Source organism: Martes martes (genome assembly GCF_963455335.1).
Source record: "Martes martes genome assembly, chromosome: 1".
Lineage (NCBI taxonomy): Eukaryota > Metazoa > Chordata > Mammalia > Carnivora > Mustelidae > Martes > Martes martes.
The window spans coordinates 195,347,451-195,372,267 of NC_137888.1; the positions used below are offsets into that span (position 1 = coordinate 195,347,451).

General features: G+C 49.7%; 1 protein-coding gene across 1 annotated transcript in view; it reads left to right on the forward strand.

The window, feature by feature from the left end:
• RFT1 (RFT1 glycolipid translocator homolog) overlaps positions 1–14,875 on the forward strand; it is a 36,615-nt gene extending 21,740 nt beyond the window's left edge. The window contains exons 8-13 of the mRNA XM_080815824.1: positions 1,022–1,072; positions 2,159–2,289; positions 3,415–3,559; positions 7,900–8,005; positions 13,580–13,829; positions 14,143–14,875. Of these exons, the coding sequence (XP_080671950.1) occupies positions 1,022–1,072; positions 2,159–2,289; positions 3,415–3,559; positions 7,900–8,005; positions 13,580–13,829; positions 14,143–14,310 (851 nt within the window). The 3' untranslated portion in view covers positions 14,311–14,875. The remainder of the gene's footprint in view (positions 1–1,021; positions 1,073–2,158; positions 2,290–3,414; positions 3,560–7,899; positions 8,006–13,579; positions 13,830–14,142) is intronic.
• The last annotated feature ends 9,942 nt before the right edge of the window (positions 14,876–24,817 follow it).

Below are 24,817 nucleotides of genomic sequence, written 5' to 3' on the forward strand. Positions count from 1 at the left end.
AGAGGATGACAATGTAATGCCAGGAGATGGGGATGGGTTTGCTGAAGAAAGGCCCAAAAGATAGTCTGGGATCAACTTATAAAAGGCTTCAAATGCAGAATTAAGGAGCCTGGACTTTTTGTAAACACCAAAGAGCAATTTAAAGGTATGGAAGCAGGGGTTGCCTTAAGATCTGTATTGCTGAAACTGGGACTGTTAGCAGTGAGGATGGATCAGGGCAGTGCAGAGATGTGGACAGGATCGAGTACTGTCCTGTGGGCCACGCCCGAGAGAGCCTGCAGAGGCCCCTGCCACTGAGGCAGTGCTGGGAGAGTGCAGGGAGGCCGGGACCGAAGGGAGACTTAAGAGAAGATCCTCACTGCTTCTGGTCTCTGAAGATTGCTTTCCTTTTTGAGCAGGTTTCGAGGAGGTGAGAATTTGCCCGTTAGGGCTGTGGTCACTCCAGAGCTCCGTCTCCACAGTGGGTTGTGTTTTCCACTGACAGATAATAAGATGTATGAAAGGTGGGGGAGGGGCTCTGGACTGGTGTCTTCACCTTGAAGGCATTAGCCTGTCTTATATTTGAATCATGAGCTTGGGCTCCAAAGCCTTTCCAGTCTTCATAGAGCTTTCTCCACCCAGGGAGGCAACTTGACACATTTGTGCATATGATTATGGACCTCTCATTTCACAGAACTTACACTTAAAATTTGGGACAATCGTTTTCATTATTAACATTTTTGTAATCTCCCCCCTCCCCGCTCTTTAAGTTATTAGACTGGTTTTATTGACTTTGTTTCATTTTTAATTTAACTGGTTTGGATATTTGCTGTCAGTAAATGCCCCACCACTTACCCAGTTGTTACTATTTTGAGATTATTTGAAATCAACATTAGGACAAGGAAGATATCTTCAATCGATTATATAATTTTTCTCCTTTGAGAGAATTTGCCAACTGGAGAGTCGCTAGACAATAAGAAAAAAGGAAACAAGAAAATTACGTCCCCTTAAAATGCTAATTATTTTGCTTCTCTGTTTGTAGGCGAGCGATACGTAATGACGTTTTTGAACGTGTTAAATTTTGGCGATCAGGGTAAGATGAAAATTCTATAGTGAATACCATTAGTAGATACTTTCTAATATTTTCCCCAGCAGTTTGACACATTTAATGAAAAGTAAGCCTGATAATTATAAAATATGGAGACTGTAATAAAATGATGCCTGAAGATTGAAAATTGCAGGTGTCTGCAGATATCTACAGTGTACTGACTACCCGCTCTCATGTGACTCGGGTGGCAGGTCCTCTTTAGAGGTCCCCTGGTTTCTGCAGAGCTCTGGTGCCCGTTGCAGGGTTGGAGTGCTAAGAGAAAAGGGAGCTTCATTATCACAATCACAGATCCGCCCTGTGTTTGTGCAGCTAGATAGGTCTTGATATTTTCTTCTTATTTATTTATTAAGGATTTTATGTATTTATTTGAGAGAGACACAAGCAGAGGGGAGGCAGAGGGAAAGGGAGAGAGAGGGAGAATCCTCAAGCAGACTCACATCTGAGTGTGGGGCTCGATCCCAGGACCCTCAGATCGTGACCTGAGCTGAAGTCAGACACTTAACCGACTGAACCACCTAGGCGCCCTTCTTCATATATATTTTTAACTGTAATGCTAAAGTAGAGGAAGGAAACATTTTCAAAAATCAACTTTGCATTAATGATTTTTTAAAAGATTTAGTTACTTCTTTGAAAGAGAGAGTGAGGGGAGGGGCAGAGGGAGAGAATCCTCAAGCTGACTCCCTGCTGAGCGCAGAGCCTGATGCAGGGCTGGGTTCCCGGACCCTGAGATTGTGACCTGAGCCGAAACCAAGAGTTGGACGCCCAACTGACTGAGCCACCCAGGTGCCCGGCATTAATAATTTTTATAAAGAGGTGCTGGTGACGGGAATGTTCTGTATTTGACTGTATCAGTGTCAGTACCCTAGCTGTGATATTGGCCAATACTGTCACAAGATGTTACTGTTCAGAAAACTGGGTAATGGATTTGTTATGTTTTCAAACTACATGTGAATCTATAATTATCTCAAACAGTTTAATTAAAAAAAGTAAGTCAGAAAAAATGTTAATGGTGCTGTGAAATTCAAATAGAAAAACCAGAAGGATTGTTATTTCTTCCTTTTTGTCTTCTAGGTGTATATGACATAGTGAATAATCTTGGCTCTCTAGTGGCCAGGTTAATTTTCCAGCCAATAGAGGAGAGCTTTTACATATTCTTTGCTAAGGTGCTGGAGAGAGGAAAGGATGCCACACTTCAGAAGCAGGTAGTCTTGGTTCTAATGTCACTATCTCTCAAATGAATTCTCCAGTTGCGGGATAAACAGACTGAAATGTAGAGCAGTCAGTTTCCCTCTGTTTGGAATTTCCTTCTAGGTCTCATTCTTCCATCACCTTCTGAATGATGGCAGGACTCTGAGCTCACTTCTTTCACAGCTTCCTCCCTCTGCCCTGGCTGGCCCTTTTCTTCTTACCCTTACTCCTTCTCTGTGACCTCATTCTTGACCCAGAACTCTCTGCAGCTGTCCCCAGTGTGGCACAGAGCCCCCCTTTCCATGGTCTAGGCTTAGCTGGAAGATTGAGATCGCCTCCTCCATCTTCAGATTCTCAAGAACCAAATGTGAGCTGAAGGACGCCGGGGCTGGAGCAAGGCTCGCATACAGCGTGGGGAAGAGAGGACATGCTCGTTTCATTTCACTCACCACACCAGTTGGTTAAGCTTCTTAAAGACTATGAAGTGCCCAGACTGCACTCTGACCGTGAGAACCTACCTACTCTGATTGGCAAATGCAGAAGAGATTTTAATCCAGGCATATCTGGTTGTAGGAACTTCCCTTTTCTGAAACCATTGAAAATGTCTGACTTATCTGAGAATTAAAAGGAAGCTAAGTTGGCCTCTTACATGTCTTAGAAGACACTTTGCAAAATACAATTTATGCACAATATCTGGAAACAAACTAATCTGGTTCTCAGTTGATTTAGGAGTATTTTCCTCAGCATACTTCAACAGGAATGTCAGGATTTGGAAACATTTGTCAGGAGAAGCACTCTGACAAAGCGAGCCAGCTAGCAACATAAAAACTTGCTCTCTATTTAAGAATAAATATCAGAGAGGAAAGTGAATGTTTCCTAAGCGACCTTTGAAATAACCTATCCCAAATGAACTAAAAACCACACCTCTCCCGCACTACCTAAGGAGGAACAGATTGGCTTTTCCCCTTCGTTTCCTTTGTGCTAATTGACATGAAAACACACACAGGCTGCAGAGAAGCAGGGATGCCTCTCAGCAGTTGAAAGAGTGATCTGTGAGACAGCAGGGAGAGAAGGGCAAATGTGAAGTTTTTCTTTAGAGCATGATTCATCCAACTTCCTTCCCTCTCCCCCCGCCCCAGGAGGACATTGCTGTGGCCGCCGCGATTTTGGAGTTGCTGCTCAAGCTGGCCCTGCTGACCGGCCTGACCATCACCATTTTTGGCTTTGCCTATTCTCAGCTGGCTTTGGATATCTATGGAGGGGCCATGCTTAGCTCTGGATCAGGTATGCACTAGAGTTCTGCCAGATTCGTTCTAATGTGTGAACAGAAAAGAGTCTTACGAAATTCAAAAACTTGGGTGCATACAGTTTGGTGTCTGTTGGTGTACGGAACGTTGTCCATGCCTGGGTGTCTGAGATTGTTGCCCTCACAGGAGGTCAGAAACAGCTCAGTGCCGTCCAGGGCTTTAGCACTGTCTGTTTGGGCTGTCAGTCCCCCAACCTCACTTGGAGAAGTCATTATGAATCCTTGGCTTTCCTCCCAGGCCTAAAATGTGTTTTGCTGGGTACTTCCCTGTGCACCCCCTGGAGTGAGGGAAGAAGGCAGAGAGCAGGCTCTAATGAGTCTCCGCTTGATATTAAACATGTCTGAAGGTAGTAAATGCCGCATAAATATCCCAGCCTGATGCATGAACCTCTGAAGGGTAACTCAGAGCCATTTTCAGAGAATAAAATAGATCTCAGCAAGCAAAACGGGATATTTAATCCAGTGACTCTTGGTTTTTGAGGGACAAAAGTATGGAATGTATCTAACTTAGAAGCACCTGGTGCCCATGCCACTGAGCCTCTCACAGCACTTGCTAGGCCCTGGGGACTTCACCAGTTTCAAAATGTGCTGGGCCATAGGCTGGCAGTCCATTTGCAGTCCGTTTCATCTTGGGTTCAGCAAAAATGCTTTCAGTTCCTCGTGTCGCTAGACGAGAACTCTGAAGACTTCTTTCTGCTGCTCTACCTCAACATAAAGGGCTTTTTCAAATGTCATTTTACAAGTTCGCTGACATGTTTCCGTGTCCGCCATAATGGGCCCAGACTTTTGTATTAGGGGACTAAGGGCCAAGTTTCTACCCAAGAGCAAAGGTCATTCAGTTTGTAGAAACACCTGTTATGAAACCATGATGTGGTTGCAGCTGCCTGGGGCTCGTGCTGTGAGACCTGTGTTTCCATCAGGCAGGCAGGAGGCTTGTCAGGAAGCTGTTAGTAAGTCGTGTGCAGACACTGGGCACTCAGCCGTTTTGCAGCAGCACAGCCCCTCCAGAAAGGTGATCCCCAGGGAACAGCCTTGATTGTCACGCAGTCACAGGACATGGTCATGAGGAGAAGGCTGTCCCATCAGCACAGTGTTCACCTGGTGGAGTACTTAGTCATAGAAGGTTTAGAAGCAGACTGCTGTGACTGTGTGGGCCTTTGGTGCGAGTGAGAGGCTGGTGCCAGTTTTCAGCATTGGTGGTAAGAGTTACCAGTTAAAAGGGCCAGTGGTAGTTGATTTTTAAGGTAGTAAATTCTATTTCTCATGGCTTATGTCAGAGCCATTAATAATTTTAGACTCAACATGACGAGCACTGAGTAATGTATAGAGTTGTTGAATCACTGTATTGTACACCTGAAACGAATACAGCACTGTAAGAAGAATAAGAATTTTAGACTCAAAAAGATACTCTCTTGGTATCATTTTCTGAAAGAGGAAAGTCTTAAGAATGGTCTGGTTTCTCAGTCTCTGGAAAGAATGTGCTGTCTGGTGAGCCAGGACCACTGTCACCTCCAGCCCAGGGCTCCATCATTGTCACTGTCCCAACAGGGTCTTCTGGCATCTGTCTCCTTGTAGCTGCCTCACACTTTGACCAAACTTCGGGCTCTCTGTAACCCACAGTGGCTCCTGGTAGTCCGTCCCCTCCAGGACCCTGCTGGCTTCCTTCCCTCATCTCCACGCCACCCTGCATCTCCTTGCCCTGTTCCTAACTCCTCAGACTAGTGCTGTGGATCCAAACATCTTTCCTGTGCTGGAAAAGAGGAAAGCTGGTGCTCTCCCCTGCTAATCTTCATTCACCTAAATACTCCACACAGCTTGGGGCACCTCGGGGGCTCAATCGATGAAGCCTCTGACTCTTGATTTTGGCTCAAGTCGTGATCTCGGGGTGGTGGGATTGAGCCCCATGTGGGGCTCTGCACTCAGCATTGTGTCTTCTTGAGATTCTTTCCCTCTCCCTCTTCCTTCCCCTGACTCGTGTGCTCGCTCTTTCTCTAAATAAATAAATAGAATCTTAAAAAAGAACAAAACTCCACAAAACTTGACTGTCTCTAGCCTGAATTTAATAAGAAAAGAATGGCAACTTTCTGTGGCTCAACCGAATCACCTGAGTTTTTTGTTTTTTTTTTTTTTTAAGATTTTATATATTTCGTAGAGAGAGAACACAAGTAAGCAGAGCGGCAGGGAGAGGGAGAGAGAGAAGCAAGCTCTCCGCTGAGCAGGGAGCCCGATGTGGGGCTCCATCCCAGGACCCTGGAATCATGACCCAAGCTAAAGGCAGCTGCTTAACCAACTGAGCCACCCAGGTGCCCCCACCTGAGTTTTGAAAGTGAAACTTGCAACACTGCTGTCCTCAGTTGTCCCAGTTGCATATCGGTCTTTGTCCTCACCTGGGAAGTGGACTTACCTATGACCTGAACTGGCCTTTTTGAGCCCCTATCCTCCCTGCTGTCATCTGCATGTGTGGCACCTGGACGCTGCATTGGTGGGGGCCAACATCCTGGTTAAGATCTGCAACCTTTCCTTTACCCAAGAAAGTTCTTTCAGGACTCTTTCCAGTCAACTACCCATCCTCCATCTCCGAGGCAACCACTCTTCTGATTTCTATCACTATAGAATAGTACTGCTTTTATAATTTTTTTCACTTGAGCGAGAGAGAGAGCCTGAGCAGGGGGAGGGGCAGAGGGAGAAGCAGACTCCATGCTCAGCGCAGAGCCCGTCATGGGGCTCGATCTCATGACCCCGAGATCATAACCTGAGCCAAAACCAAGAGTCAGATGCTTAACCGACTGAGCCACCCAGGCACCCCAGATTAGTATTGCTTTTAAAAGGGACTTCCTTGTCCCAAATCCTTGTCCCAATGAAATCATACAGCATGGACACTTTGGTGTTTGACTTCTTTCTCTCAAGATATAGTTTTGGGGATTCATCCATATTTTTGCATGGATCAGTACTTTTTTCCTCTTGGATTCCTTCTCTGAGAGGTATTTCTTTATATGGATGCCCATAGTTTATTTATTCTTTCTCTTGTTGATGGTCAGTTTGGACTATTATGGGTAAAGCTTCTATGGACATTTTTTTTTCCTATGGACATTTTTGTACAAGTGCTTATGTGAACATGTACATTTATTTCTGTTGGTTGTATATTTAGGAGTGGGATTGCTGGGTCATAGGTTGTTTTGTTAGAAGTTGCTTGGCTGCCTCTTGGTAATGGCCCTCCCAAAAGAGAGGACCCATTCCATTTTTTTTTTTTAAGATTTTATTTATTTATTTACAGACAGAGATCACAAGTAGGCAGAGAGGCAGGCAGAGAGGGTAGGGGGAAGCAGGCTCCCCTCTGAGCAGAGAGCCTGATATGGGGCTCAATCCCAGGACCCTGAGATCATGACCTGAGCCGAAGGCAGAGGCTTTAACCCACTGAGCCACCCAGGCACCCCGACTCATTCCATTTTTAAGGCTCCCAGTCTTTTTGTTAGCAGATTTTTTCATCAGCTATAGGTCTGCATCACCATGTTTTAGAAGAAAATGTCATGGTTATTCTGATTCTCTCTGCAGATTTGTAGGTGTGTTCTGTCTCTAGTGTTTTGCTGCTCCCAAGTCCTGGGCTTCTCCCCATGGTCTTATCTTCAGGACCCCTTCAGCCAAGTTCTCTTGCTATGCAGGGCCCTTGACTGCTCAAACCACCAGACCTCTTCATGCTAGTTTAAGAAGCAAGAAGATTTGCTTCCTAGGCAGATAACCTTTTGTTAAGCGAGACATTTATAGATCTATTCCTTTTTTTTTTTTTTTAAGATTTTATTTATTTATTTAAGAGAGAGAGCACACACAGCAGGGGAGGGAGAGAGACAAGCTGCTTCCATGCTGAGCAGGGATCCTAATATGGGGCTCAGTCCCAGGACCCCAAGATCATGACCTGAGCTGAAACCAAGAGTCAGACACTAAGCTGACTGAGCCACCCAGGCGCCCCTGGAGGTTTATTCTTAATTGCCCTTTCATTGTTTTTTTTTTAATTATTATTTTTATTAACATGTATTATTTGCCCCAGGGGTACAGATCTGTGAATCATCAGGCTTACACATTTCACAGCACACTCCATATCACATACCCTCCCCTATAATTGCCCTTTCTTTTTCAACTGTTTATTTTAATCAGTGCCATGGAGTACTAGAAGTCCTCCCAGGATTAAGACCACAGGCTCAAGTGTGTGTCTGCCTATTGACACCAGCCGGGCTCCTGACCCAGTTCTGGTACATGCAGACCTCCTGTCTGGGCTCTAGAGTCTAGAGATACTCTAGAGTCTCAGTGGGTTGTTTCCTTATAGGTCCTATTTTGCTGCGTTCCTACTGTCTCTATGTCCTCCTGCTTGCCATCAACGGAGTGACCGAGTGTTTCACATTTGCTGCCATGAGCAAAGAGGAGGTCGACAGGTAGGTACCCAGAAAGACCTGCCTTTAATCACAGCCTTGGGCCAAACTGAAGTAACTTGCCCATCTTCTTTCTTTTTGTTCTGAACATGCATTCCCAGAAAGCCTTTTAGAGGTAGCGCTCTCCGCTAGTGTGGCACCGTTGCTGGGTGGCCAATGCTGGCTCGGGAGCCATGCGGCGAGTTCTCCCCACGCAGGACTGGGGTGGCAGCTGCCCTTCACCTCCCTTTGGAGGAGGGAGAAACCCGGGCCCTGAAGGGCTGTGTTAGCCTAGGTTTGCAGCGACAGGCACAAGACAAGCTCCCCTCTTCTGCCTCCATGCCCAGTGGGTTATCATGGAGCTTCTTCAAGATAATAGCATCCTACCCCCAAGACTCTCCTAGACTCTGGAGAAGCTCAGGCATCTGTGTCGTCTCTCCTCCAAGAAAGGCCCAAGTGCACGTACACATTTTGCCACCATTTTTTCCTATCCGTTGACCCCAGATCAGGACCTCTGCCCTGGTACGTCAGACAGTGGTGGCTCACATTGCTTGTGTGCCTGTCACGGTCCCCCGTGGAGCTTGTTAGACGTGCGGATCCCTGTCGGGATCGCCCTTCCTCCACCCCATCTCCTAGCCGCCTGCAGACCAGCAGCCCCCTCAGGGATTCTGCAGGAACTGGCTTAGAGCTTCCAACCCACACCCAGGGCATGTCCCAAACGCCAGAAGTGGCATGGAGGCGCCGCTGGCGGATGAGGTTGAGGAGAAGGATAGAATTGACAGGTGAAAAGGAGAGGAAGAGAAGGCAAAGACAGCAGAGGGTGGCTAGAGGTAATCGGGCACTCGGTCGTTGTTATCCCTTTGCCCCCTGACGCCTGGGTCTCCTGGGGGCTTTCGTGCTGTCTCTGTAAGGCCTTGAGTGCCTAGACCAACTGTACTAGCACTGAGGGGCTTGGGCCAAGGAACCTGTTATCACAGCCCCAGGAGATTTCCGAAGATAGGGTCTTAGGAACCTAGGGCCCAGACCAGCTTATCAGTAAAACCGCTCGGAGCCCTGTGACTCTCTACATAGGCAGGTGGGCGTGACTGAGTGGAGCTTTCACGAAGCAGGAATGCCCCAGTTACGTGCAGGATGCACTGATGGAGTTTACTTCCGTTATATTTCATTTTTCAGACTGCCGTGTCATGACTCATTCCCTGAGTCAGTTGATTTCCCTGCCCACTTTTAGCTCCCAGCCCATAGTTTTCAAATATTGATCCAGATAGGGTTTTTACGTCAGAGTTAAATATATAGCCGGCAAACTGCTTTGAGGCCATCCTCCCCACCCCTTATTTTTTTTCATGGATGAAAAGGCCGATTTAAGTTTGATTTTGAGATAATGTGTTTTTATTTAAAAGGTGCTTCAAACATGAGGTAATTTTTAGATATAATGTGAAATATACTAAAGGAGGCACTGAGCCATGGTGGAAAGAGCTCTGGACTAGGAATCTATCTCTTTGAAGGGAATTTTGTGGTAATAATTTCAGCATTAGTGTGGAGGGGGAGAGTCAGCATTAAGCCTGCTTAAAATGTTAAAAATGGATCTTAACAATCAAATCATGAGGGAATAAAGACAGTGGCTAGTTGCTTTCTTTCCTCTCACATAGCATTGAACCAAAAGAAACAACTTTTTAAATTAGTTGTAATAGGATTTTGATGATACATAAACATCTGGAAAATTATTTTCATATGAGTAGTTAACGTAGAGAAAAGACAGACCCAGAGCGCCTTCTAATGCACTTTTCGTCTGCAGTAACACACTTCCCCGAAGAGTTAAATGTGACTTTAAACATGGTCTTCCTATGTGTATTAACCACAGCAGCCTAGGTCCTCTCTGGGCCCCTGGCCCTAGCGCCCAGCTGTGGTCTGAGCACATAGCACCTGGGCTCATCACAGACTCCAGCATTTTTTCATCTCTGTGAATTTAACCAGACTACCAAACTACCAGACTACCAAACTCTAGTAAGGATTTTTATGGTGGGATTGGGTGGCTTAATTAAATGCCATCATTGATTTACATTTCAGATTCTGAATTGAAAAAAAAAAAAACTATTGATAAAATCATGGGCTTTTACTTAACTTCAGGTCAATCAGTGTTTTTCTAAATAAAAATAGGTCATTTGATTGGATGTGAAATATTAGAACATCCTTTGAATCCAAGTTGCTTTTTTGTTAATTGCATAATACGTATCGAATATGACTGATGGATTTTTCAACCCGCCCCATTGAAGAATTTTGTTCTGTTTTGTTAAGGGTGTCTCAGTTTCTTTTGTTCATTTGACAAGTGCTTTTTGAGCCTCTACCGGGCCTCATTTTAAGTCCCAGGAATACAGCAGTAAAAAGACAGACGAGATCCCTGCTCTCCTGGAGCTGACGTCAGGGAGGCAGAAAGCAAACAAGTAAATAAATAAGGAAATACTGCACCGTATGGATAACTAAAACAAGGTTATGCAGTGAGAGTGGGGCTCTTTTAGGTTGGGAGGCCCCTCTGGGAAAATGGCATTTGGGCTGAGGCTGGATGACCAAGCAGAGTCTGCCAGGCACAGAGGTCAGTGATGCAAAAGCCCAAGACTGTCTGATTTGCTGGCCCGTGAATGCCCACCTTGGAGCTGGACTCCGTAACTCAAGAAGTGAAGGGTGAGCGTGATCTTCTCACTTTGGCGATGAGAGACTGGCGCCATCCCTTCCGTGGCTGCCGAGGCTACACTGATGGATGGCGGGTCTTGATGTGTTCCGCCAGCACCCACTAGGGGGCGCTTTGGTTGCTGCCATGGTCAACATCCTTGACGGGTGGTCTCTTGATAAGCCTGATTTTAAGCCAAGTATCTTCTTGGGGCCATGGAAAAACTCAAGCGTTGACTGTTTTATAAATAAATAATAACTGACTGTTTATGTTAACCGAACCTTAAAAAATAGTCATTATTGTCACTAATTTTGCATTGACTTTAAAAGTGGCTTTTTTTTTTTTTTTTTTTTTTAGTTTAATAAGCATTTATTCCTTTAGGTAAACAGTCTATACACACTATATATGGTTTAGGATCTCTTTCTGAGTGGAAAGGAATTTGGGTCTCAAGAAGTTTTGAGCCTGCTGTGTTTTCTGGAAATCATTTAACTGAGCTTAAGACCCCTGGAAAAAAATACAAAAACTTGTTCAAGGAAACCGGCAATTAGATTTTGAAATTAAACTGCGGGTTGGGTCAGCAAACTTAGAATTGGGGCAGTTCCTCTTTTGTGTTTCCCACACTCAAATTCACCCAGGGAAACAGAAACCTTGTCTACTGAAGATAAGATAGAAACACAGTGTGGTGCTATGCTTGACATCAAGATGGGTGCCGTTGATGGGCCAGCAAGTTTATGGTGGAGTGGTAAGGACTTTGAGGGGTTGAGCAACAATGAGAAAAGTGACTGTAGACAACACCTAAGGTTAGATCTGAAACTATAAACTGGTATTGATACCAACTACATTATTTTTCTCGGTAGCCTATAGGAATGGATAAGGTGAGTTCACCCAAGATGACTTAAGACTTGGAATGAGCAATGGTGTACTTTTAAGTAAAGCCAACCATATTTTTTCCCCAAGGTGGCTTGTGGGTTCATAATGATCACAGACACCACAGATAAAGCATTTAAAATTCTGATCAAAGCCAACTTTAATTTTTTATCTTCACACTTAAAAGGTTATCTGATGGCCACCAATTTCTCAATCCTAATACTGGTTGCTAGCTTACAAATCTCAAGGTAAATTCATCTCCTTTACCTCATGTTCAGTTTCCATCAGTTTTAATATACACCAGTATAAATATCATTACTGACTATTTTGTATGAAATTCAGTATTCTACAGATCCCATGGAGTTGTAGGATAGAACCAGGAACCTCTGCCTTTTATGTGAACTTCAGTGGTACTGTGGAGATCAAGGCAATTTTGCTTACCTTTATTTATTTTCATTTGTAAGAGAACCCTCTTGCAACAGGCCTATTCAATTTTAAAAAGTGGTATTTTAATTGCATCTTTAAATTTCTTTTTTTCCTGAAGTGGATTATGCTTTTAAGGCTCTAGATTTGTGAGTTCTGGAAAGTTCCACAGCTGCAGAGCCCTATTCTAGTGAAAAACAGTGGACCCCATAATCAGCTCTTCCCAAATGGCCACACCAAAGAAGCCACACTGTTGAATTAGCATAAATTAACTACTGATTTCATTCATTATTGACATTTTACTTGGAGCTGGGTGAGGATGACTTTGAAAGTTTGTGCACCTATAGTCCCCACTCCAAGGATTTGAGATGGTTTCTGGGGGGAAAAAAGACCATACATCTCTGCTCTTTTTTGGACGAGAGGTTAGATAACTAACCCATCTGGGATGGCCCCCACCCTCAGTGGCTTGTTATGAAGTTGGCTGTTCTGATCATTGATCAGTAGTTAGGGAAAAGCACACCTCCCCTGTTGGGGGATAGTGTGTGTGTGTGTGTGTGTAGTAGTAGTAGTAGTAGTCGTCGTAATAGTAGTAGTAGTAGTAGTAGTAGTAGTAGTATCACCCCCTCTGACAAAGTATATCTCCATAGCACCTTGGGCTTCGTCAGCCCAAGGACCAGTACCTGGGCATTCCGCAGACACAGTGGCTTTCTTACCACCCCTCATGTGCGGAACCTGAGTGGCCTCCCTAACCTAGCAGACAGGGCTTGGGGACCTAACAGTTTGCTTCCCTCAACAACTGTGTACTTAGAATTGCCTGCTGCTCACTAAGCAGAAACTGGATGCTGGAAAATTTTGTGCATGGCTGTACCACAAGCCTTTTGGAAGACTACAGCAGCTGTTTCGTCTTTGCTGAGACTCAGTTTCCCTTGGTGAAGAGTGAAGGTAACTAAGCTAACTAAGTGGAAGGGTAGCGTAATCTACCCGGTGAGGAATCCAGAGAGCTCTGGACAGGGAAAAGATGTGTAAGAGTCTGAGGGTCACTGTCATGGTTCCGGCCTTACTCCCTAAGTGCATGTCATTTTGAAGGCGGGTTACTTACTTTAAGTGAGCACCACAGGCCAAGGTTACAGGGCTTCTCCATTCCCCAAGGGAAATGGTGTGCATTTCCCTAAGTTGAGGGACCAGAGTCAGGTCACTCCTTAGGCAAATTGCCCAGCCTCCCTGTGCCTGGTTTCCTTGTCTCTAAAATGCAGCCAGACCTCACAGGGCAAGGGCTATATGTGTTCACTCATCAGCATAGGCCTGTGCTCCTGATGGGCTGTCACAGAGTTTACATTCACGTATAATTATTACCCGTGTCATATTCTTGTGCCTCACATTGAACACTTGGGCTGAACAGGATTTTTATGTGTTTGGATCACAAAGTGTCACTTAAACTAACCAGTTATGCTTAAAAAACCATAATACCTTGAGTCGTTCATTTCCTCACTCTTCTCCATACAGTGTTCACAGCTAAGAAAACCAGTTGGGTTACTGCCGCTTAGAGGTGCTCTCTGGGATTCCATGGTCATGACCGCTAGTTTTGGAGCAGGCTTGTTCGGGACAAGGTACCCACTCCCCCGCTTTGCTGCTCTCCCTCTCCCCAGGTACAATTTCACAATGCTGGCCCTCTCGTCTTCATTCCTGGTGTTATCCTATCTCCTGACCCGATGGTGCGGCAGCGTGGGCTTCATCTTGGCCAACTGCTTTAACATGGGCATTCGCATCACACAGAGCCTTTGGTTCATCCACCGCTACTATGGAAGGAGCCCCCATAGGCCTCTGGCGGGCCTGTACCTGTCACCCGCCCTCCTCGGGGCATTTGCCCTCAGCGGTGGGATTACCGGTGTTTCCGAGGTGAGACCCCCTGCAGGCCCCCCACCCCACCCCATACTTTTGCAGTCTGCCCATTGTTCCCTGGCTCTGCTCTTCCTGGACCAGCTGGGCAAGTAGCTGCCTCCTCTTCCCCCTTCCCCAAGCCTCGAGGACAGCATGTCTTGATAGATGTGGCCAAACTGAGTCACTGGTGGGAACAGAGTTAGCCCCTCAGTACGCAGCCGTCACACCTTTTATCTGACTCCAAGCTGGAGCGGCTGGGCCTCCGCTCCCCCGGCTTGCCCCGATGTCCAGGAGGAGGGGCCGGGGCGGTGACGGTCGTATCTCTCCGCAGGTGTTCCTCTGCTGTGAGCAGGGCTGGCCAGCCAGGCTGGCACACATTGCTGTGGGGGCTTGCTGTCTGGGAGTGACTCTTGGGACCGCGTTCCTCACAGAGACCAAGCTGATAAACTTCGTGAGGACTCAGTTAGGTGTGTCCAGACTGGCCGGCAAAACCTCTTGACCTCAGAGGGGTGGACACCTGTGGCACCTGGACCAGCTGTGGGGCGGTTTTGTGGGTGGAACGCATTAGCCGTGCAGGAGAGCTCTGCTGAGGGGTCTGCAGTGGGGGAGGACCGACCCCGGTGGGCGAGACGTCGGAGAGAAGCGCCGGCCTGAACGCCATCTTTTTGAAGCCTCAAACAGGAAGGAGGAGTTCCACTTCTAAGGGAAGACCAGAGGCTCTTTTAAAATAGATACATTATTTTTGTCACCATTTTGTTCTCATCAACATTTTTCTTTTTGGTTAATGTATTCCTTTTGGGCGTAATTGACCTGAGGAGGTCCGTGAGGAAACAAACTATATCTTGGATATGATAGTTAACAATAATCTGGCCCAGAAAGAGAGAGGTAGCCATTTTACATGTCACAGGAACATGCCACTTACTCTAAAAGCAGGAAGGAGACCTGATGTTGTGCACCGAATGAGACCAGAGGTGGCCCAGGAGTTGTGGCTTCCCCCATGCAAACCTTGTGGTCTGGGTTTTCAGAGAGGGAATGACATTTCTCAATGAGAAATCCAGGAAATGAACACAAAATTTTTCAGGTTGCTTTTTCCAGAGTTAGCTGGGGGGAGTTGCGCCCCTCATCGTCATTGCACATGCCCTTGACCGCGTGCCTTCCCAGAGCTGGTGCAGGCTGGCGCCAGACCCCCGGCCCGGCCACCTGAAAGAGAAGGCTCTGAAGGAAGCAGCAATCTGATGTGAGCGACCTCGGCCCCCGAAGGGAACACTGCTCATGTGGGGAGTGCACGGATGGCAGCCGACGGTTAAGTGGTGTATGTTTTCCCCTCAGTACAAAATGGGGTAAGTGCTATATGGCAAGCCCTTCCCACCGACCCATTGCTTCCTGCCCTGGTCAGTAGACCTGAATGCCAGCTTCAGGACCAGCGTGGCAAGCCTGGGGGCCTGGTGCTCCAGCCAGCAGTGTGAGCACAGGCCGAGGCCCACCTCCCTGCATCCCGCATCCTGCACCCGGCAGGCAACGTTGTTGGGCATTGCTTTGAGGTGACAAAGCATTTTTCTTCTTTCGATGATGTATGCCTTTTGGGTGTGATTCACCTTTGCAGCTACACACACAGACAATAGGATGATAACAGTAATCATCTGGTCCTGATGTCCCAAACTTGCTGTTTACACCCAGAGAGCAGGACACCTTGCATCAGAGGGAGGTTTGGCCAGAATGCACACATTTAAATCCACTGGCCAGGAGCCAGAGCCGAAGGGCCAAGGATCAAGACCCACCAGCACACTGAGACTAGCACCCAGGCTCTTGGACCTTTTATATATTCAAAGGGAGAATGCTTCCCACTAATTGGAAAAATAGCTACACGTAAGGTATCATGACCAGTCAGAGACCCTCCAAAAGCATGGCCGTGGTTATGGTCTTATGAGGCTCGGTCAGGCTGCCTCAGAAGAACCGATTGTCCTGTGGTGGGGAGCCCCGGGGTGAGTGGGGGCGGCACACACTGAGGCAGCCCTCCCTCCCTCTCATGTAGTTTTCTTTGTCTCTTGATGCACAAAAGTGAACCTTAGCCCTCACAAGTTCCTCCCCTGCTGCCCTGGAGCCCCACTGCCTCCCCCAGAACCCTGTTACCCACCCCATGCCCACTCGACCCCAGACCCCAAGCATTGCCCTGCAACTACCTGCCTCAGAAGTGCTGGTGGCGGGGCGCCTGGGTGGCTCAGTGGGTTGGAGCCTCTGCCTTTGGCTCAGGTCATGATCTCAGGGTTCTGGGATTGAGCCCCGCATCGGGCTCTCTGCTCAGCTCTGCAAAGCAGACCTTTGCAACCATTGTCTCTGGGGGCAGGGCTCTGGGATCAGCTTTTTTAGCGAACCAAGGTTGGCACACCCCATCGCCCTCACCTGCATTAGGGCCCGAGACCTGTTGTCCACAATGTCCGTCCTCTGCTCCAGGAAGAGTCGCATTGCCTGGACATTATCAGACCGCCAGCTCTCAGGAGCAGGCCCACTCAGGTTTCTGCTCTTCTCTCCAGCGTGGAGAGAGGCTGTGCCTGACAGTGCCCGCCTGGCCTTGCCTCGTCCCAAGCCGTCCCGCCGGTGCTTCTGTTCGCACAGGGCCGCTGTAGGCAGGAGCAGCTCCTCTTGAAAGACGACCAGCCGGGCCGGCAGACTGGGGCTCCTTCCCACATCCTACTTCCCTGTTTATAGGAAAAGCCCCATGGGAAGCGGGTGTTTACTTACCACTAGCACCTGCCCCCTGGGCTGTCTGCCCAGAGGTAGCGGGCCCTCTGCACTTCAACGACCTCTGCCGCCACCCCCTGGCCGCCTCCAGGAAGTGCAGTTGGGCCTGAGCGCTGCCTCTGGAGCTTTCCCTTGCTGACTCCCTGAAGCCACACGGGTGCCCCAGGGAGCTTGCATACACGTGTGCGGAGCTTCCTTGCTTTCCCCAAAGGGCTTCTGGGGGATTCACACGTTTGGCTTTAAGTACCACTTAAGATATCATGAGGCTACTTCTCCATGGAAACAAGTCTGTAAAGCACATCCTTTTATGAAACGAAGAAGCTTTGATGGTGGCAATAGTGGCATTCCTTCTGTGCTACTCTGGCCGCACCTTCGAGTTGGTGACTTCAGATTGGGCCTCTTGGGTCCCTCTGTGAGGGGCTGCTGCTGCCTCGCCACTTCCTGCTCGCTCCTGGCTCGGAGGTGCTGTGTGCTCTGTCCCACTCCTGGCCACCCACCAGCCTGATGCTAGCAGGGCACGCCCTCCTGCCCGCCTCCTTTCATCGTGAGTTTGTGTTGCTAGTTTCATGTCAGTCTCCTGATTTTAAAACAAATCTATTATTTTTGCGTCTCTTCCTTTCAAAGAAGAAAAGAATTCCAAAAGGAAGGCAGGCCAATGGCTTGAGTACGTGACCCATCTTTATTCCTTATGGTAACTTTTCTCCGCACACAGATGCTGTTTCTGGACTGTGGGTCCTGACTCACAGCGGGGCCGTTGCCTGGCCTCTGTGAGGGAGCCTTCTGTGTCCGGGGCAGAAAGGCCGGGCAGCGCACCCCTGCTCTTCCCTTCCCGCCCTGAGCGCTGTTTCTCTTTGCTTAACAGTGCACTCCTCTCTCCTGTCTTCTCTGTCTGGCCTGGACCTCATCTTCGTCTTTTTTTTTTTTTTTTAATTAAGCAGCCATTCTTTGACAGGCGAGTTCATATATCAGGCCAGTAGGGCAAGTGTGTTATTTTAGTGTGATTTGGGGGGAGCCCACAGTACCCTGTGACCGTTATCAGGTGCTGGGCCATGTATTTACTTCGGACATTGGACTTGTGAGCTGATCAGATGCTATTGTTTTCTTCTGCCCTGCTTGCTGTGCCTGGGTGAGGGAGCTTTTAATGTCAGTATTTCATTTGCTAATTAACTTTCAAAGGTAGGGGGGAAAGATGCTTTTTTGGAAGAGTTTGAGGGGAAGGAAGGACTTCTGTTGATTTGCACAACCTCTCTGACCCGTTACCATTGCATTATCAGTCTTGCTCTTTAATGTCAGTTCCTTTTTAGCCAGAATCGTCTGGGTCCATCACAGCAACATTGGAAAACTGGGCTCCTAGTGTCGTTCGGCCTCTTTTAGGGGCCTAATGAAGAAGGCTTATAAATACTTCTTAAAAAACAGAAGTTACTGCGTGCCCCTGTCCCAAAGTGCAGTCGGTTTTTTGCCCAGCAACTTCTCCATCATCCCTGGGTAGTGCGGCTTAGGTGGAAGGGGCTGGAGGTAAGATATAGGGAGTTCGGTCTTTCCCTCATGACTAGATCCTCACCAGAGTCAGTGCACCCAGACCTCCACACCAGCCCCTGCAGGCTCCAGCGCCCTCATGGAGACCCTGCTCCCAGCTTATCAGAGCTAGTGCTGTACACTGTGCCCCCCGCCATCGAACACAGTGAGTGTACATGTGCACAAAGTTGTGGTTGGCGAATTGGCATGCTGTGTTGCTGGATCAGGTTCCTCAGGAGTTGAGGGCCCCTGGATGCTGCACCCGAGAGGTCCAATGAACACGGGGCCCTGGGAGCCAGGGAAGAGGGAGCGGTGCCCGTGAAGCCACCTGGCTGGGAGGCTGGAGGCCTGGCACGAGCACCAGGGCAGCACCCGGGCCTCTCTGCTCTTTCCGGCCTCATGCTGGGGTGATTCTTGCCTCTCCTGGGGCCCAGACAGCCGGGTGGAGGGGTGCTTAGGCTGGTGGGCGGTGCAAGGAGTCATCCTCAGAACCGGGTGCTGCCTCAGGGCAGAGGCCTGGGCTTTGCCACTGATGAGACCTTCTCCTTGACCTTTTCTTTTGTCTCCAGCCCCCAGTCCTCTCAGCTTTAACTTCTCTTCCCAATGCAAAACCCCTGCAGGAGAAAGGGTGCTGGCGCACATTATCCCTATAGGGCTGAGTCCGTGGGTCAAGGTCATAAGCGAGCCAGTGGCTGAGCCGCCCATGGGGCAGCTGAGCCCAGTTCAGTCCGCTCTCACCCCACCGCTCTGGGTGGGGGCCAGGCAGGGTGGTACGTGCCATCCAGGGTTGCCCCTCAGCCTCAGGAGCTGCGTAAGGGCCCACGATAGAACAGCTGACTTGCGAAGGAATCTTCTAAAACCCCATTGGTTTGCCTCATTTCCTCCCTCCCTCCAGTGGATGTGTCCCAAAGTTATGACCCTGTTGACCCCGCTGTGTCAGTGTTGCCCTGGCTGACAAATGCATTTGTCTGAGGCCACCTGGTCCACAGCGCTTGGTGGGAAAGGAGCCGAGAAAACTGGAGGGTGGGGGTGGGGGTCTCAGTCCTCGAATCTCATCCCTACCACCCTGTCACAAACCGGGGCCTCGAGGCAGGGCTCTGAGGCCGTCAGAGCAGGCAACGAGCGGGGACAGATTAAGACATGACTACATTAGTCACACTGGACGTGACAGCTGAGCAGCCTGTCTCTGGTTCGTGTCTGAGAGACCCTGACACCCTTTCCAATGATGCGGAAGTAATAGTGTGTGGCTTCCACAGGCCTGTGTGGCAGGGAGAAGGCGGTCTGGAGTGAAAGCATGACTCACTGGGGGCAGCACTGGTTTTGTTCCTGGTTCATCTACTCCTCGCTCACTTCTTTGCACCTGCTTTTGAAAAATCACAAAAAGTGACACATGAGAATGACTTACGGGGGACCAAAGGGCCTCTCCCAGATGGCCTTTTCACTTCCACCCCATGCCCAGGCAAACTGTGGGACACCTCAGGTGACCCAGGCGCCTCCCTCCTTCCCGTAGGTGTGCAGACCACCCCCTCCCCCAAGCTGGTTAAATCTCCCGTCTCGGACAACACTCCACGCTCTTATCCAGGCCTCCTCAGGGCCTGGCATGGCTGTATGGGGTGGGGGGGGGACGATGAAAACACAGGAAAAGCAAACCTCTGTAGCCATGACAAAAATGGGAATGTTTTCCTCCGCACATAATCTCAACCAAACTAGGGAATGTTGCGAAAATAGCTTTCTGTTTCCCCTAGGGCATTCACAGTTTTATGAACAAACCAGATGAGCAAAGTGCATTTTTATGTTCCTGAACTAGAGCCCAAGATTCCTTCTTCCCCGTGTAGGGCATGTGATCCCCGAGTGGTGTCTCTTCAGCGACAAGAGGATGTCTTGCAGGCGTGCAGATGTCAGGCTGTGGGGGGCAACAGAAGGGACAGAGCTCCTTGCCATTTTTTCTTTTGTATCCTTGAGTGAAATCCGGTGGCACTCCGGCTCCCCGGCGGGGTGATGGCATGACGCCCGGGCACTCTGGCGACTTGGCCTTGCCTCCTCTCAGCTCTCCTGCAGCAAACCCGCAAACACAGGGCTGAGAGCCAGGCTCTGGGGACAGGACCCCAGAGGTGTCCTGCCTGTGCTGTTTCTTCCATCTGCACGGTCCCACCGAGGGAACCCACTGGCGGCTTCGGAAGCACGCGAGCAGGGTTTGATTTTCTAAAGGGCATGTGGCAACGCACACGTGCCGTCGGTTATACTGCAGCCTAGCTGCCCTTGCCTAACTCACTGGGTGACCTTGAACACGCCCCTCTTGCTCTGCCAATTATGCAGCACTGACCACATGCCAGGTACTGGGCGACCACACACCTGATGAGTGTCAGTGGTTAGACCTTCGCAGCAGCGCCGTCTGTTGTCTGTGTGATGCAGGTGACAAAGCTGAGGCACGGGGAGTCGCTTGATTTCCCTGGGCCACCAGCTAGGAAGAAGGTGGCGGAACTGGGGGTCTGCCCGATTCCTGAGCCCTGCCCTTTACCTCGGCAGATTCCATCTTCCCTGATCCTAAGTCCTGATGTGATCTGTGGTGGGAACGCCTGAGCATGAGTGGGGCCAGGCACTGTCCTGCTCCTGCTCTGCTCCTGCTCCCCCTGCTCCTCCTGCCCCCCCCCCCCGCTTCTCCTGCTCCTCCCCTCCCCTCCTCCTGCTCCAGAAAGAGCAGTGCTGTCTTTTATTCATTTTGAAATTTGGCCATTAGTTTAAGAGTTTGCTTGAAAGAAGAATTCTTTTTGTTAAAAAAAAAAAAAACAAATAAAAAAACCCACTTTGAAATCTACAGGACTTGATGTTTTGAAGCGCTTTCCTGACCTTCTCAGGCTCATTTTCCCCTACAACACCTGCCTCAGCCCCTCAGTCTTCATCCCATCTTAAAGAATCTGAGGTTGTCGCTTTGCACAGGCATTAGCATTAGCTTGAATAAGAAATATTCGAGAGAAATCAATCTTAACCAAAAAATGATGTTGCATTACAAAGAAAAAGCTCCCCCCGCCCAGTCTGTGAGTGTCCTTCACCCCAGGTGATGCCACCGAGGAGTGGGAAGGCGGCTGACTTTGGGACTCCCAGGCCACTTCCTCACTTTGCAGGAGATCTTGCCTGCTGTGCTCAGCTTTCTGTCACTAGACACCCTGCATGGCCCAGGGAAGGAGAAAGAACAGAGGCAGCTCTGAGAGCCGTGGGAAACAGGCCTCAGCAAGGCTTCCTACACACCACATGGGCCTACCTCCCTACCCGCTTTCCCTTGTGCTCCCCATCCCTTCGCCAGGTTTACCCCCCTGACACTCTTTACCCGCCTCCATGCCCACCCCGGCCCCACTCATCCACCCTGTGGACCCAACTCAGGGGCCTATTTCAGGCTGAGCTCGCAGAGGAGAGAGAAGCAAAGGCATCACACACTTGGGAGCTCGCTGCTTTTCCTTGGCTCTGTCACCCACAAAAAACATTCATCCGCGGCATGTGGCTTGGGAAACCCAGCTCCCCATCCCTTTCCTCGGTTCCTACGGGGGCTGACTCTAAGGGTGCCCTGGGGAGCCTGGATGCTGTCCATACCTGCTGTCCGACCTCCAGCCCTCACACCTTTCCTCACCTCCCCAGCTGCGAGGCCCTTGCCCCCATCAGGCCCAGTTGCCTGTGCATTTGACCTCCCAGGCTGCTCTGTCCCCATCCCACTCCTTTCCCTTTTTTCCAACAACCCTGTGCTCTTTCTCCCTTGAGAATTAGGAAGGCAGGTTGTGGTGGGGGCTCCTCCAGAGAGGAGCTGGAGGCAGATCTGGAGGCAGATCCAGTCCCACTTCAGACTGTGTAACCTTGAGCAAGGCACTTTCCCTCTGAGCCTCAGTAGACTCATCTGAAAATGGGCACAAGAGCACTTGCCTCCAGGGGTGTGGCCAGAAATGAAGGAGAGGCTGTAGGGCCCTGAGCAGGGGTGCCTAGCACCAGCCTCGTGTTTGCCCTGTGAGTGAAATGATAAGTCTGCCCCACAGAGTTCGTGAGGAGCTGTGGCTCTGGGGACATCGGTTTCACCCCTGTCTGCTTCCCCCTCCCCATTCCCATTCCACAGAAGTTACATGCATGCAGTTGAGAGTCTTTTCTTCCTCAAGCAGGAACATTTCTTTCCCCTTTGCTTGAAGGTGAAGCTACACTTGAAGAGGAAATGAAAGCTCCTCTTCAGCCCAGCTTGCCGGGAGGAGCTAGTGAGGGTGAGAACAAGGGTCGGGACTGTGCAGAGCCAGCCCTTACGCCCTCTGAATCTTGGCAGACTCTGGTGGCCAGGCCTGGGGAGGCAAAGCCACGGCTTCCGGAGGGGGCCTCCAGCGGGCTCAGCCTGTGTGGCTTCCCAGAACAAGAGGGGATGCTTCGGAAGCTGGTTACGTGATTTTCAGCAATTTCAGAAATTGCCTCCGCTGGTTTAGATTTCCCCACAGCCTTAGATTAAACCAGAAAGAAAAAGGGCCCCTGGTGATTAGAAGAAAGCGTGGCTTTGTCCTAGGCGGGCCAGCCACTGTCGGCTGCTTCTGAAGGAGAGGAAGAGGCCTGAGTCGGTCCTGCCATGCAGGCGGCCTGCCACAGGCCCTGGCTCCCCTGGCCTCAGCTTTAGGCCCGGGGCCCTGGCACCCCTACCCGGCGTCACTCACCAGTTTGCCACGTCCTCAGCTCGAACCCGCTCATCACAGCTGATGCAACACTTAGTGAGTTCTTCCTCCTCGCCCTAAAAAAAGACAACAAAAACCAAGCATTGTCTCTGCAGTCAGCCTATCAGACTTAACCTCTAAACTCTCTGTTTGCTTCTGTTTTTCCTTCGCTGGATGGAATTGAGGTTGCCACATTCAGATCAACTAGCTTTCTCTTTCCAGAAGCAGCTGGGAGGAAGGAAAAGGCCAGTTCTTGGGGTACCCAGTGGGTGCCGTCTTGAGTGCTACTGTTAAGATGGGGTTTCCTAAAAAGGGACATGTGTCCTGGCCACAGCTAGAACTCATAGACAGCTTGCAGACAGCAGGCATGTCTGGGCCTGGTGCTGATCTTTGGGGGAGGAGAAAGGCTACTGACATTGAGTGTCTGGGTCATATCTCAGTGGTGGGGGGCTGTCAGGCCTTCTTCGTCCTCATCTTCCTCCTCCTCAAAGAGCTGTGACCTGGTGTGCCTGGTTCTGACCCATACAGCCCATTGCTCCAGGTTCCCCCATTCCCATCTGCCTCCATGGGCCACCCCTCCAACCTCTGCCAGGGCTCCAGTCACCTTCGCAGCCTGGGAGATGAGGTTTTGGCCCTGGAACCCCCTGTTGATCCAGATAACCAACAGAGCCAGAGAGCCTGAGAATCACATTCTAACTCCAGCCCTGCTTTTGTCTCCACGTGAGACACTAGGGGTTAACTTGACCTCTTTTCCATCTCCAGAAGATTCTCATCCCTGCTCCCTATTGCCCTGGCACCATCATGGGAGCCAAGAAAAAGTCACTGTGCAGCAGTTCTTGGGGGCTGGAGTGGGGAGCTGGAGAGCGGGTGTGCCTGTGCGCTCCAAGGCTGGAGCCCGGGCCACGTTCAGACGGGGGAAGTGGACTAGAGTCACACGTCTGCATACACTGTTTTGCCTGATAACAAATGGTTTTATCTCCTGATACTAGTATGTATTTTATATATTTCTCAATATTAAATTGTAAATGATAAATTATCGCGGGGCAGGGGCGCCAGCGTAGCTCAGTCGGTTAAGCGTTCGACTCTTCGTTTTGGCTCAGGTCCTGATCTCAGGGTCATGAGATCGAGGTGCATGTTGGGCTCTGAGCTCAGCAGGGAGTCTGCTTGTCCCTCTCCCTCTGCCCCTTCCCACCTTTTCTGAAATAAATAAATAAATAAATAAAATCTTAAAAAAAAAAATTCCCTAGGCAGCCAGTGCCCTGCAGATGCTGTAAAAGGCCACATCCTGTTGCTGCCTCTCTCACCTTACATGCACACCCCGCCCTGCTCCTCCTGCCGTCTGCGATGCCCATCCTTTTACCATGTGTCTGCACCTGAAGGTGGTCTCCGGTTTTTATACGTTGTAAACTGCACGGGAATCGGGATCCTGATACGGAGACCTCTCCGTACCGGACCTGCGTTTACATTTGCCTGCGCATGAACCTGGGCAGCGCACTTGCGGTATCAGAGCAGGTCACTGCCTCCCTGGGCAACAAACAGAGCCCAGTCGGAGCCCAAGGAAGTCCGGGATGGAGAGAAGACGGCCCAGCTCATGCTGAGCTCATGACTGACCGGCCCTCCTGGAGGCCTGGACTCAGGACCTTCTGGCCAGTGGGCCAAGCCCCTCCTTTCACGGGTCCCACGTCTGGAAAGGGCTTCACGTGATGCCAGGCACACAGTAATGGTAGGCATTAACCAGGGTATCACAGCAGCCTGTCATTTGGTCACTCGACCAACAGTCTTACTGCTGACGCCAGGAACAGCGGGCCTCGGTGTCCCTGGTGACCACAAGCCAGCAATGAGGACATGAAGCTCCAGGCTCCGCTGCCTCCTTGGCCGCAGCTGGAAGGCGAGTGTGCGTCTGTTGCAAAGAATGGCTTCCCGGAAAGTCACTGATGCCTCAGGTCGCCTCTGATTAATCTGAATAATCAGCCTGACTGCATGGGGAACTTGGGGACAAAAGACACCAGTAAGGAGAAAGGAAGGGAACAGCCCAGGTAAGGGTCTCTGCCTGCTACTCCCCCTCTACCCTGGGGAAGACATACT